Source organism: Leucopleurus acutus (genome assembly GCF_964270905.1).
Source record: "Leucopleurus acutus genome assembly, chromosome: 6".
Taxonomy (NCBI): Eukaryota; Metazoa; Chordata; class Mammalia; order Artiodactyla; family Delphinidae; genus Leucopleurus; species Leucopleurus acutus.
In genome coordinates, this window is record NC_139149.1 from 7,618,873 (window position 1) to 7,630,295 (window position 11,423).

The window sequence follows — 11,423 nt, forward strand, 5'->3', positions numbered from 1 at the left end:
ATCTGCGAAGAATGGTGATGATATTATAGACGAGGGATATCATTCATAGAAAGGGACAGAAAAAGTGTTTATATAAACCCTGAAACTGACGTACAGCAAGGCTGTTTGGTCACAAAGCAGTTATTAGAGAGGCCCATGCTTCCATGTACCTTACAGAGGATTTTGTTAAGAATCAAAGTATGAGTTAACAAATCAAGTTAAATGAACTAGGAGTTAAAGGAGAGCCATCATGGCAGTGTAGGCCTGTGGCCCTGTGGTGAGCTTGCGGGCTTTTACAAACGCAGAGGTGAATTCCTTGTACTTGGCTCCCCGGCTTTTCCCTGTTGCCTTCTCCCTGGGTATGGGGAGTGGGCTTAACAAAAACACTGAAGGAATGGGGGCAGGAAGGGAAGCCCGTTCTTATACCGGTGAGGCTCTCTTGTGTTTTCTAAATGAATCTTCATATCAGCTGAGTTGCTAATCTCATTTGAGATTAATAATTTGCCCTAGGTCGAGTTGCTTAGCTAATGAGTGATGAAATCTGCACCCCCAAAACCCTTGTTCTTTTCATCATATGATGCCTTAGGGACGTTTGTCTCCTTAAGTATGCCGGGAACCAAAAAGGGAAAACATTCTTAATAAAAGCATGCATTCTGAAATTTTAAGATGCTGAAAATCAGACCTACGTCGGCAGGATTCCTGGAAGACAAGGTAAAAATCAGTTTTGTTTCCTTTAGGTGACTCACGTGGCCCTCCGAACCATCACATGGGCCCAATGTCAGAGAGACGGCACGAGCAGAGCAGCGGTCCCGAGCACGGTCCCGAGAGGGGTCCTTTCCGGGGCGGCCAGGACTGCAGGGGTCCCCCTGATAGGCGCGGCCCTCACCCCGACTTCCCCGATGACTTCAGCAGACCAGATGACTTCCACCCCGACAAGCGCTTTGGCCACCGGTTACGTGAATTTGAGGGGCGAGGAGGACCTTTACCGCAAGAAGAGAAGTGGAGGCGTGGGGGCCCTGGGCCTCCGTTTCCTCCTGATCACAGGGAGTTCAGTGAGGGGGATGGCCGGGGCGCGGCCCGGGGCCCTCCAGGGGCGTGGGAAGGCCGCAGACCTGGAGACGAGCGCTTCCCCCGGGATCCTGAGGACCCACGGTTTCGAGGGCGCAGAGAAGAAAGGTGGGATGGATACTTCATGGGTCCGTTTCTTCTTCCCTGGAGCTTTCCACCTGTTCTCTCCACAAAAGTCTCTTTCCTCTCTCACTTGGGGAGAGAGTACCCTCCCCCCTCTAGGTTTTGTGTTTAGACTTAAAAATATGTATATGCCTTTAACATTTATGTGGTTCTTTTTTGTCTCTACAATTTAGAAATCTTTTTCTTTTTGCTTATTACTTGGTCCTTTTAAACAGATAGGTGGGTCAGTGTACTGTAAAGTTTCTTGGATTTGAATAGAAATCTCCAGGTTCTCTTGGTTAGAATGATGAAATATGAGACAGATATCTAGATTGAGAATAAAGGAATTACTGAGTAGATAGTTTCTGTGTAATTGCCTAAAGATCTTAACAAAATCCAATCAAACTGAAAAATAATCTTGCTGTTAAATTAGGTTGAGGTCAGGCTTGAACACTCAACTTGCTTGGGGTAACAAAAGGAATAGAAGTAGTAGGGAGAAAAAAACAAGAATTAGTGAAATCTCAAGTGAGACTCAGAGTAATCAGTGACATAATAATTGGGTATTTACCTTGTGCCAGATGTTACTTCACTTAACTGTTAAGAGTGAGTTGTGAGATAGGTGCTACCGTCAGCATTTACGGATAAGGGATGACATGGAGAGTCAGTGCAGTTTCTTGACTTTGGAAGGTCCCATAGGTGGTAAGTGTAAGAGCAGCTTCAGGCCTGGGCCATCCGACTGCAGTGCCCAAGCTGTGCTGTCCAGCACTCCTGCCTTTCCTGCCTCAGTCCTCTCTCCTGTGTCTTCTTTTCCCATCATACTTCTCATGACTGTCACTTGCAGGTAATTGAAGTAAGGGTTGGCGATCTCCGTTCTCACGGTGTGTGTTAGAAAAGAGTGGCTGATAAAATGGCCAGGGAGGGTGAACTAGAGGGGTTAAAGGAAGCAGCTCTCAGAGGGGAGTTTTTAATAAAAAGATTTAAGAGCTCTCTTGATGACATCCCAAGTGTTCACAAGTCTGCAGGCACCTCGTTTCCAATGGCTTTGGCATCAACATAACTTTCATTGAGTTCTTGAATCTCTGCATCCTGTGCAAAGTTTCAGATTTTACTGTGCTTCAGTTTGTCATATTTCATCTGTCAGTGACGGACCCACACCTAGACTCTTGTGCTGTGTCCAGCTTGTGCTCCTCTTCAGGTGTGCCAAACGTGTCCTGTTCACGTTGTGCTTGCTTTTTCCTCTGCCTGGAGCACAGTCTCCCAGATGCTTGTGGCTCACTCCACTTAGATCTCTCCTCCTGTTCCTTTATTTTACCCTGCTTTATAGTTCTGCATAGCACTTAGCACTGCTTGACATTAAGTGGTATACTTATTTCTGTATTACTTGTATCTCCCAGAAGCACGGTAGCTTCCTGAAGGCAGGTCCTCAGAAACTAGAGCAGTAGTGGTGACGCCCTGTAGGTTCTCAGTAACTGTTGAATAAATGAATCTGTTAAAGGGGGAGATGTATTTGACAGGGTTCAGTTCATTAGGAGGTGTGCTACTCAGCTTGGGCTGCCATAACAAATACCACGGACTGGGGGGCTTAAACAACAGAAGTCAATTTTCTCACAGTACTGGAGGCTAGAAGTCCCAGATCAAGGTCTAGCAGGGTGGGTTTCTGGTGAGACTCTTTTTCCTGGCCTGCAGACAGCCACCATCTTCCTTTGTCCTTGCATGATGGAAAGAGAGTGAGCAGGCTCTTGTTGGTGTCTCTTCTTATCTAAGCCCATCATGGGGCCCCGTGCTGAGAACCTCATCTAACCTAAATAGCTCTCAAAGGCCCATTTCCAAAGTCACCTTGGGGGATGGGGCTTCAGCATATGAATTTGGTGGAGGGGACGCAAACATTTAGCCCATAACAGGAACTGTTTTCTAATTAGGGCACATTAGACTCCCCCTGTCCTTTTGTAGCTAGGGCAGTTGTATAATGGCTGCCCGGACAAGAAAAGAGTCCTGCCACGTGGGGAGTCTCCCCTGAATCCCTCTCGGGGGAACAGCGCCCTCTGCTGATACTCTCCCTGCTCCACTTACCTCCCCGTGTCAGTTCCACCCTCACCTTAGGTGGTTATTTCAGCCAGCGTCTGGGTCATACCCCCTTTGCTTGCAGGAGCATGGCTCATTAAGTTACCTCAGGACAAGAAGGGTATTAAAAAGGTAGCTAGTAGCTGGAACGGTGGAGTGAAAAAAGGAAAGCTCTTTTTACAGTAAAACACCAAGTTATAAATGGAGGAGGAGTGATAGAATTAGAAAATCACTTCTTTTAACACCCAGTGTCATAATTGATTCAGGCAAGGATCATCAGTGGGGATGCTAAAAGCCACTGAGTGAAAAGATTGTGGAGAATCACCCATGCTGCCAAAGTATCACCCTACAGATTACTTAATTGCAAAGGAGAAAGTGTACCTTTGCAACAATGAAGTTTTGTTGCCATACCACTTTTGCATCGTAAACAACGACAGACTGGCATCACTGTGAAGGTATAAGACGTTTTGCCAGAAGTGTTTTACCTGAATCTAATCATGAGGAAGCAATCACATGAATTCAAATTGTGGAACGTTCTGTAAAACGAGCCATTTTGAAGGATGGATCCTTCAAAAATGTTGGGGCCTATCTCAGTAAAAATTAAAAAAAAAAAATAAGTAAAGTCGAGGTCATGAAAGATAAAACGCAGGAGGGGTGGGGTGGGGGGACTGTTGTAGATTAAGGTAGACCAAAGAGACCTGACCACTAAATAATAGTGTGTGATGATGACTGAAATCTATAAAGACAACTGTAAAGGACGTTTCGAGGACAATTGGAGAAATTCAAGTTGGACTGTATATTAAATAATATTACATGTTATTTAGAGTGATAGTAGTGTTATTATGTAGGAGAAAGTCCTTGTTCTTAAAGAAATTTACTGAAGGATTTAGGGGTGAAGCATCATGTCACAACTGGTTTTGAAATGGTTTAGAAAATGAATTTATAAATAGATGGATGGAGAAAAGACAAAGGCTCATGTGGCAGAATCTTAAGAACTGATTAATCGCAGTGAGGGATGTATGGGCTTTTGTTGATCTATACTTCCATCTTTACTGTAAGTTTGAAATTTTTCGAAATAAAATGTTGGAGTAAAATATAACTGAGTGGAAACTCAGGAAAAAGCAGAAGGCCTGGCCTGAGAGGAAGCCACGAGCAGGCAGTTCATGCAGATGGCCCAGCCCCTTTCCCCCTTCTGATCCTTTCTCCAGTTTCCATGGCCTCTCTTGGGTGTTCACACACCTTTCCTGCTGGCAGGCCCCTGTTCCTGCTTCCCCACAGGCTTCTGCTACAGCTCTGGCACCCCCTCATTAATGGTCCTGCTTCAGTAACACTCCTGGCTGACTTAGTCCCAGGTGCAGAATTTCTGAGAGGTGGTGAAATTGTCCACCAGCCCAGGCACCAGGTTGCCAGCTTGCCAGCAGGTGGGCTACCCATAAGCCAGAGGCCCTACCAGTACACCAGTCAGCTGTGGGCTGGGGCCATTGGTGAAGTTCATGGCCACCAGGCCTGCTCCTGAGTAGAGGTGGGCCGGGGCAGATGGCAGAGCAGATGCCCCAAAACAAGTCGGGTACAGTTAGCAGGCATGAATCTGTGCCCCCCTTTTTTCTGATTATATAAGTAATATTCATTATAAAAACATAAATGGTAATGTGAAAAGTATTTGGGAGGCAGTGGTAAAGAGCCTGGGCTGGGTGTCAAGACTGGCTGAGTTCAAATCCCAACACTTACTGTGAGTCCTTAAGTAAATGACTTAACCTCTCTGAGCCCCAATGTACACATGGGTAGAATAGTAGTGTCAGTTTCTTTTCTTTTTTTTTTTCCTTTCTATTTTTTGGTGTGCTGCATGGCATGCAGGATCTTAGTTCCCTGATCAGGGATCGAACCCATGCCCCCTGCCATGGAAGCACGGAGTCTTAACCACTGGACTGCCAGGGAAGTAATAGTGTCCGTTTCATAAGGTGGTTGTGAGGATAAAATGAAATGAAATAGTACATGTAAAGCACTTGGCATGATATAAGCACCTAAAAAATGCTCACTGCTATTATTCTTAAAAGCCTAAAACAAAATTAAAATAACCCTACATTCTGGTACTTCTCCCTCCTGCCTGTTTTTATGTGCCATATTGGGATTGTAAAATGGGTACTTTAAAAAATACAGACTTCTATTTTGTCTTTCTCCCATTTAACATTGTATCATATTTTCTCACATCATTATGCTTCTTTGAAACATGAACTGAGGACTACAAGGTATTCCATTAGGTGGATATTCTGTTGTTTTTCCCTAACAGCTTCAGACGAGGAGCCCCCCCGAAACATGAGGGCCGTGCTCCCCCCAGAGGAAGGGATGGTTTTCCTGGTCCCGAAGACTTTGGACCAGAGGAGAATTTTGATGCTTCTGATGAAACAGCCCGAGGAAGAGATCTCAGAGGTCGAGGTCGGGGTACCCCACGAGGTGAGCTGAGAACCCCGGGTGTGGGAAGGACAGGGGTGGAGAGGTAGGTTGTTGTGGACACCCCTGAAATAGTCTGTGAGTGCTGCGTTGCTGTGTTCTATTGTGTAGGAGGAAGGAAGGGTTTACTTCCCACTCCTGATGAGTTCCCTCGCTTTGAAGGAGGTCGGAAACCAGACTCCTGGGATGGAAATAGAGAGCCAGGTAAGGCAGTAGAGCTGCGTGTGGCTTAGGGTCCCACAGTTCACAGAGTGTGGTCTGAGGACTCTCCCAGGGGTCCACTGGGTTCTCTCTTTAGCGACTCACCTGTCCGTGGCAGGCCGCATTGTCTTCAACCCACATCTTCAACCCACAGTGTAGACTGAATGCAGGAGCAGATGGGAGAGCCCAGCTTTCTCCTACTGAACCAGATATTAAAGAGATTTGTCTAAATACCACTCTTTTCACTAAATTGTTTCGTTTTGGGAAACAACTAAAGTTTTCTCAGTCTTCATTTCTGATATGGCAAATGTTGTTAGAACTCTCATAAATGAATTCTCTTTGGGATCCTCAGTAATTTTTAAGAGTGTAAAGACACTCTGAAACTAAAAAGTCTGAGAACCACTTTTCTGGCCCTTCCCTGCCTCCTCTTATTTCAGGAGGCATGTTTATTTCCAATCTTGACCCTTTTTGTGTACTCATGATGTGACTAGTGTTCAGGAAATGTTCCTTGCATGAGTGAGTATTGGTTTTTGAGTTGCCACTTACTCTTTTTTTTTAAAATTAATTAATTAATTAATTTCTGGCTGTGTTGGGTCTTCGTTTCTGCGCCAGGGCTTTCTCTAGTTGCGGCGAGCGGGGGCCACTCTTCATCCCGGTGCGCGGGCCTCTCACCATCGCGGCCTCTCTTGTTGCGGAGCACAGGCTCCAGACGCGCAGGCTCAGTAGTTGGAGTTGCCACTTATTCTTAACTGTGTAATTCCTGTCTGCTTTTAGCCACGCTGTACTTTGATATAATGAGATGGTTAGATTCCTAGCCTTCTGGATCTGTGTTCTCTATATTAGGGCCAGGTCATGAACATTTCCGTGATGCTCCCCGCCCTGACCATCCCCCTCACGACGGTCATTCCCCAGCTAGCAGAGAACGGTCCTCTTCTCTCCAAGGCATGGACATGGCATCCCTACCACCCCGAAAGCGCCCCTGGCATGATGGGCCAGGAACCTCTGAGCATAGAGAAATGGAAGCCCCAGGGGGTCCTTCTGAGGATCGAGGAGGCAAAGGTAAGTGAGGCCGGTGATTTCAGCTCAGGAGCTACGGATGCCACAGCCCTGCCGAGAAGGCTGCAGGGGTCACGGGGAGCCTCATCTCCGGGCCAGCCCCATCCCAGTGTGTGCCTGTTCTGTCTGTCCCCGACTGGGGTACTGGGGGTCCTTTCTCCACTCTACCCTCCAGGGCTTAGACTGTGCAAAGACACATGTTCCTAGCTGCGGTACAGCCAGTTGGAGCTCTCAGTGGGTGACTGCAAGCTCAGCCTCTACGCAGTTCTCCTCCTCTTGCTTCCAGGAATCTCTGGTTTGTTCACACTTTCCACTCCAGCTCTCTTTCAGATTGCCCCAGTACTTTCTCTGCTGATCTGTGAGACTCTCGCTCTAATTGGCAGCTGTGCTCTCTGGTAGTGGCTGCTCTGATACCTTGAAGGGTGTCCCCAGTGGCAGAAAGAATTGTCCTCTCTCAGGTTCTGTGGTTTTTTTTTTTTTTTTGAGTCTGAACCCAGGAGGAATTTGGCTTATGCCCAGAGTCACAAACTTTGGGGAATATGGTCTGGAAGGGGTTTTCTTTTCAGGGGAGCAGTGGATTATTTCTACTACTTGAAACTTTGGACCTTTATTTTAGAGGCAGCACTGACTTTTAGCCCAGAGCAGTAGCCACCAAATGCTAACTACAGCTGTGGTCTCAGGTTGGGCTGGGCCGTTGCACATGTGGTGTACTTTGGAGGCTGCTGGAAAGACTTGTGTGCCTCGACCTGTGCTCCACTCCTCAGTTCACCTGCCTCGTGGCTGTAGTCCTTTCATTACAAAGTTCTGCCTTTTGTTCTCGGTAGTTCCGTCTTCTCAGTGCAAAGCCCTCAGAGATTACCTCGTGTCACCAGTAGATCCCCCCACCCAAGCACTCATTTTGTTGCCGGTTGGGGTGGGCACTGGGGACACCTTTGTATGTCCAGGGCTGAGGCCACGTGGCTAGTGTGGAAATGATGTCCTAGCTGACAAATTCTCTGCCAAGGTACCTTCAGGTGGTACTCAGCCAGGGTACCTAGGCTGAGCTTTGTAAGAAAAGAAGCCAAAATGCCTTTGGCTATTTTGGCTAGCTTTCCTCACCTCCTTGTCTTAGCTGGATTCAAATTCCATTCAAAAACTTAAGATGAAGTTGGCAGTAGTCTTCTGATAATGCATTATGGGAGATGTGTCCAAATCCGATCATCTCAAGACAAAAAATCTTAAAGGTCAGAATCTTAAAAGTCATTAAGATACCTAGAGGTTTGTGTGTCTAAGTCTGATACAAATAACAGTATCCCTGGGAGAAGCACTAAAAGCCAGTGTTTTTCTTTTTGTGCTTTTGATTTTCAAGAAATGTTTTATCTCATTATTTAAAAGGAAATCAAAAGTGCTATATAGTTGTAGGATAATCATAGTAAACACTTATCCTGGTTAGAGCATTTGTAATAATTAACATCATCAACAGTTTGTATTTCTTAGTTGCTTCCAAATCAAGTCAGTGCTTTTCAAACCTTCCCCTGCAATACCCCTGGTGGCGTAGGAGGGTGAAGATACACATCTCATGGACTGTAGGCATGGTCCATATGATCGGTGACCTCCAGGAGGTGCTCCGTGTTTATCTCTTGGCTCCCTGTCAGTTCCGTCACAGCCTCGGGGAACACGTGTGTAGGTGAGGCTGAGGGGTGCACAGCCACAAGACAGGGCAGGAGTGAGATGGTGGTCCAGAAAAGCAGAGGCACAGCTTTCAGTGCTCTGAGGGCTGTGCTCATGTCCTCAGAACTCTGTTTTTTTTTTTAAAAAAAAAGAAGTGTTCCACTGTCTGTCATCATAGAGTAAAAGTTTGTACCAGGAGTTGTTAACAGTCTCTGATGGAAAAAAAAGTCACATGTAAAACCATTATTTTGTTTCAGGCCGAGGGGGCCCCGGACCTTCTCAGAGAGTGCCAAAGTCCGGACGTTCCAGCTCCTTGGATGGAGATCACCATGATGGATACCACAGAGATGAACCTTTTGGGGGCCCTCCAGGCAGTGGTACCCCTTCTAGAGGGGGCCGGAGTGGCAGTAACTGGGGTAGAGGGAGTAACATGAACTCTGGCCCGCCAAGGCGAGGAGCTTCAAGGGGGGGTGGAAGGGGCCGGTAGAAGTTGGGGCTCAGTACCCCTCGGCCTCTCTGGACAGTATTTAAGAACGTCTGTGGACTTTCCAAGAGAAACAAAAGGAAACCTGCACCGTGTAGCCCTGAACTCTTTCTGGGGCAGCTGAATCCCAGGAGCCCCTGATGTCTTCAAGGTGAAGAGACTGCTGCCAGAGTAGCTGGCTACCCACAGTAGCTGGCTACCCAGAGTAGCTGGCCTTGTTTTGTCCTGTCCACCCACACTGCCCTAAATCCCATGTGGGCTTGTGAAGATAAGAGCTGGAATTTTTTTTTTTCTTTTTTTTTTAAAGTGTCACAAGACATGGAACCTCCACAAATTTAAGTTCATGTCCAATTGGAAATTTGTTTCTATATGTACAGTTTGTCAGAGAAAAAGTTGTTTTTGTATGAATACAGAATGTGATTTACGCAAGAATTAACAGAAAACAACTAGTCGTCAAGTGCTTGCCTTAAGGAAACCCTTGGCTTCCATTGCATCTGGTCTGCTGAGGGGGGTACAATTATTGCTTATATTTGTGAGCATACTTGATGGGAATCTCTAAGTCATCTAAAGTCACCTGTGAACTTTTTGTTTTTAAACAAGTTCTTATCTAGCCCTTCTGTCACACTTACTTTTGTAGTAGCGTGAAAAATACTTCAAAACTATAACAAGGTTTGAAGTAGATTCAAAGCCTTATAATTAGTTAGATCTACTCTGGCAGATGGAAAATTATACACCAGAGGAAAAAAAAAATCTGGATGTCCAAGTAGGGGTCTTCCTTGGCTGCATCTCCTAGTAATCACACCGTAGACTTGCATTGCCTTTTTCTGAAGAGAGGAACTTGACATAAACCAGAAATCAACTACACATACCTTCTGAATACTGTAAATCATTTCACAAATGGTTCTAAGTTGAAAAGGAATGGATCAAAATATCTCTTAAAACAGTTGTGCAAAAAACTTAAATAATTTCTTCCTCTTCCACACTAGCTATGTGGAAACACCAGTGTTTAAGGCAGAGGATTGTTCCAACTTAAAGTAAGCCAGGAAGTTCTCATCCACAACAAGTTCCTTTAGTTTTAAATAAATGGAACATTTGGCCCAGTTTGAATTGAAAGCCAAAAGTTCAGTTTGAGATAACCCCAGCATACTTTCTATACTGACCCCTTACTTTGTTTTTATAAAAAGAAACCTTTTATTATTCAAAGGACTGTCCTGTGGCCACCCTAACGTCTCATTACTTTGCCAGCTTCAGTTTGGCATAGGAGAAAAGTTTCCTTGACAGATTTAGTGGTGCTGGAAAGTGTCAGTACTTGCTTAGGAAAGGGATACTGACATAATTGGAGAGTATATAAAAAAACTCGTAACTGATTCTCCATTAATGTAAAAAATGGTAAGTGCTAAGTTATCTCTGCAGATAAAATGTTGACACCACACACACTGCTTTTTTAGGGTGTTAGAACCTAGAGACTACAAGAGATTTTCTCTTTACTTTGCGATTTAAAACATCCTATTGATCAGCACTTTGCTCTAAACACACGTTTAGGAAACTCAGGATTGCTTTAGGTTTGAGGATATTCATTTTTTTTTTTGCGGTATGCGGGCCTCTCACTGTTGCGGCCTCTCCCGTTGCGGAGCACAGGCTCCGGACGCTCAGGCTCAGCGGCCATGGCTCACGGGCCTAGCCGCTCCGCGGCATGTGGGATCTTCCCGGACCGGGGCACGAACCCGTGTCCCCTGCATCGGCAGGCGGACTCTCAACCACTGCGCCACCAGGGAAGCCCTGAGGATATTATTTGCCCTCCACTGGTATAGCTTAAAAAGAAGTTGTAATCAAATTCTAAGAAGCTAAAAAGGGATCCAGAGAGCAAATCCATACAGAGATTTAGGCTCCTTTTTTTCTGAGATTTATGTGGTAAGAACTTTATCATAACATTCCAAGGCTTTAACTTGAAAAACACAGTACCTCAGTAAGCAGATAACCAGATCACATTTTGAGAATGAATTCATTTAGAGAAAACTGAAAACTCAAGATTATACATTTATTAATTACTTAGTAATGCATTACTTAGTAAGTGATGCATTTTAAAGTCTCACTGTCAAAATACATACAAGATGTTGTGCTTTGAATTTTATTAAAGCTTAGATTTCCAAACAGTGAATTCTTGAAAAAATGTTGGGAAAACAATTTTTAAAAATACAGTAGCATGAACATAAAAGTCAACACTGTGAAATCTTCAGCCGTGCAAACTGTAGAGAAATTTAGAACTAGAACGCAGATTTAACAAGGGGGTAGAAAGAGCAGCCAATGGTACAAGTTTTCCAGTCCCAAAATCACCCCCCGAAGCGGGGGTGATTTGCTTTTGCAAACACCCCTC

The 11,423-nt window shown here is 45.3% G+C and overlaps 1 protein-coding gene across 5 annotated transcripts in view; it reads left to right on the forward strand.

The window, feature by feature from the left end:
* The window catches only part of WDR33 (WD repeat domain 33), a 103,444-nt gene extending 94,066 nt beyond the window's left edge, over positions 1–9,378 (forward strand). For 3 of the 5 annotated variants that reach the window (XM_082841840.1, XM_082841835.1, XM_082841837.1), the window contains 5 exons: positions 717–1,155; positions 5,498–5,661; positions 5,770–5,862; positions 6,703–6,918; positions 8,823–9,378. In XM_082841840.1, coding sequence (XP_082697966.1) covers positions 717–1,155; positions 5,498–5,661; positions 5,770–5,862; positions 6,703–6,918; positions 8,823–9,052 — 1,142 coding nt within the window. In that variant the 3' untranslated portion in view covers positions 9,053–9,378. The remainder of the gene's footprint in view (positions 1–716; positions 1,156–5,497; positions 5,662–5,769; positions 5,863–6,702; positions 6,919–8,822) is intronic. The other 2 variants (XM_082841836.1, XM_082841838.1) reach the window with 1 other exon arrangement.
* Positions 9,379–11,423: the final 2,045 nt, after the last annotated feature.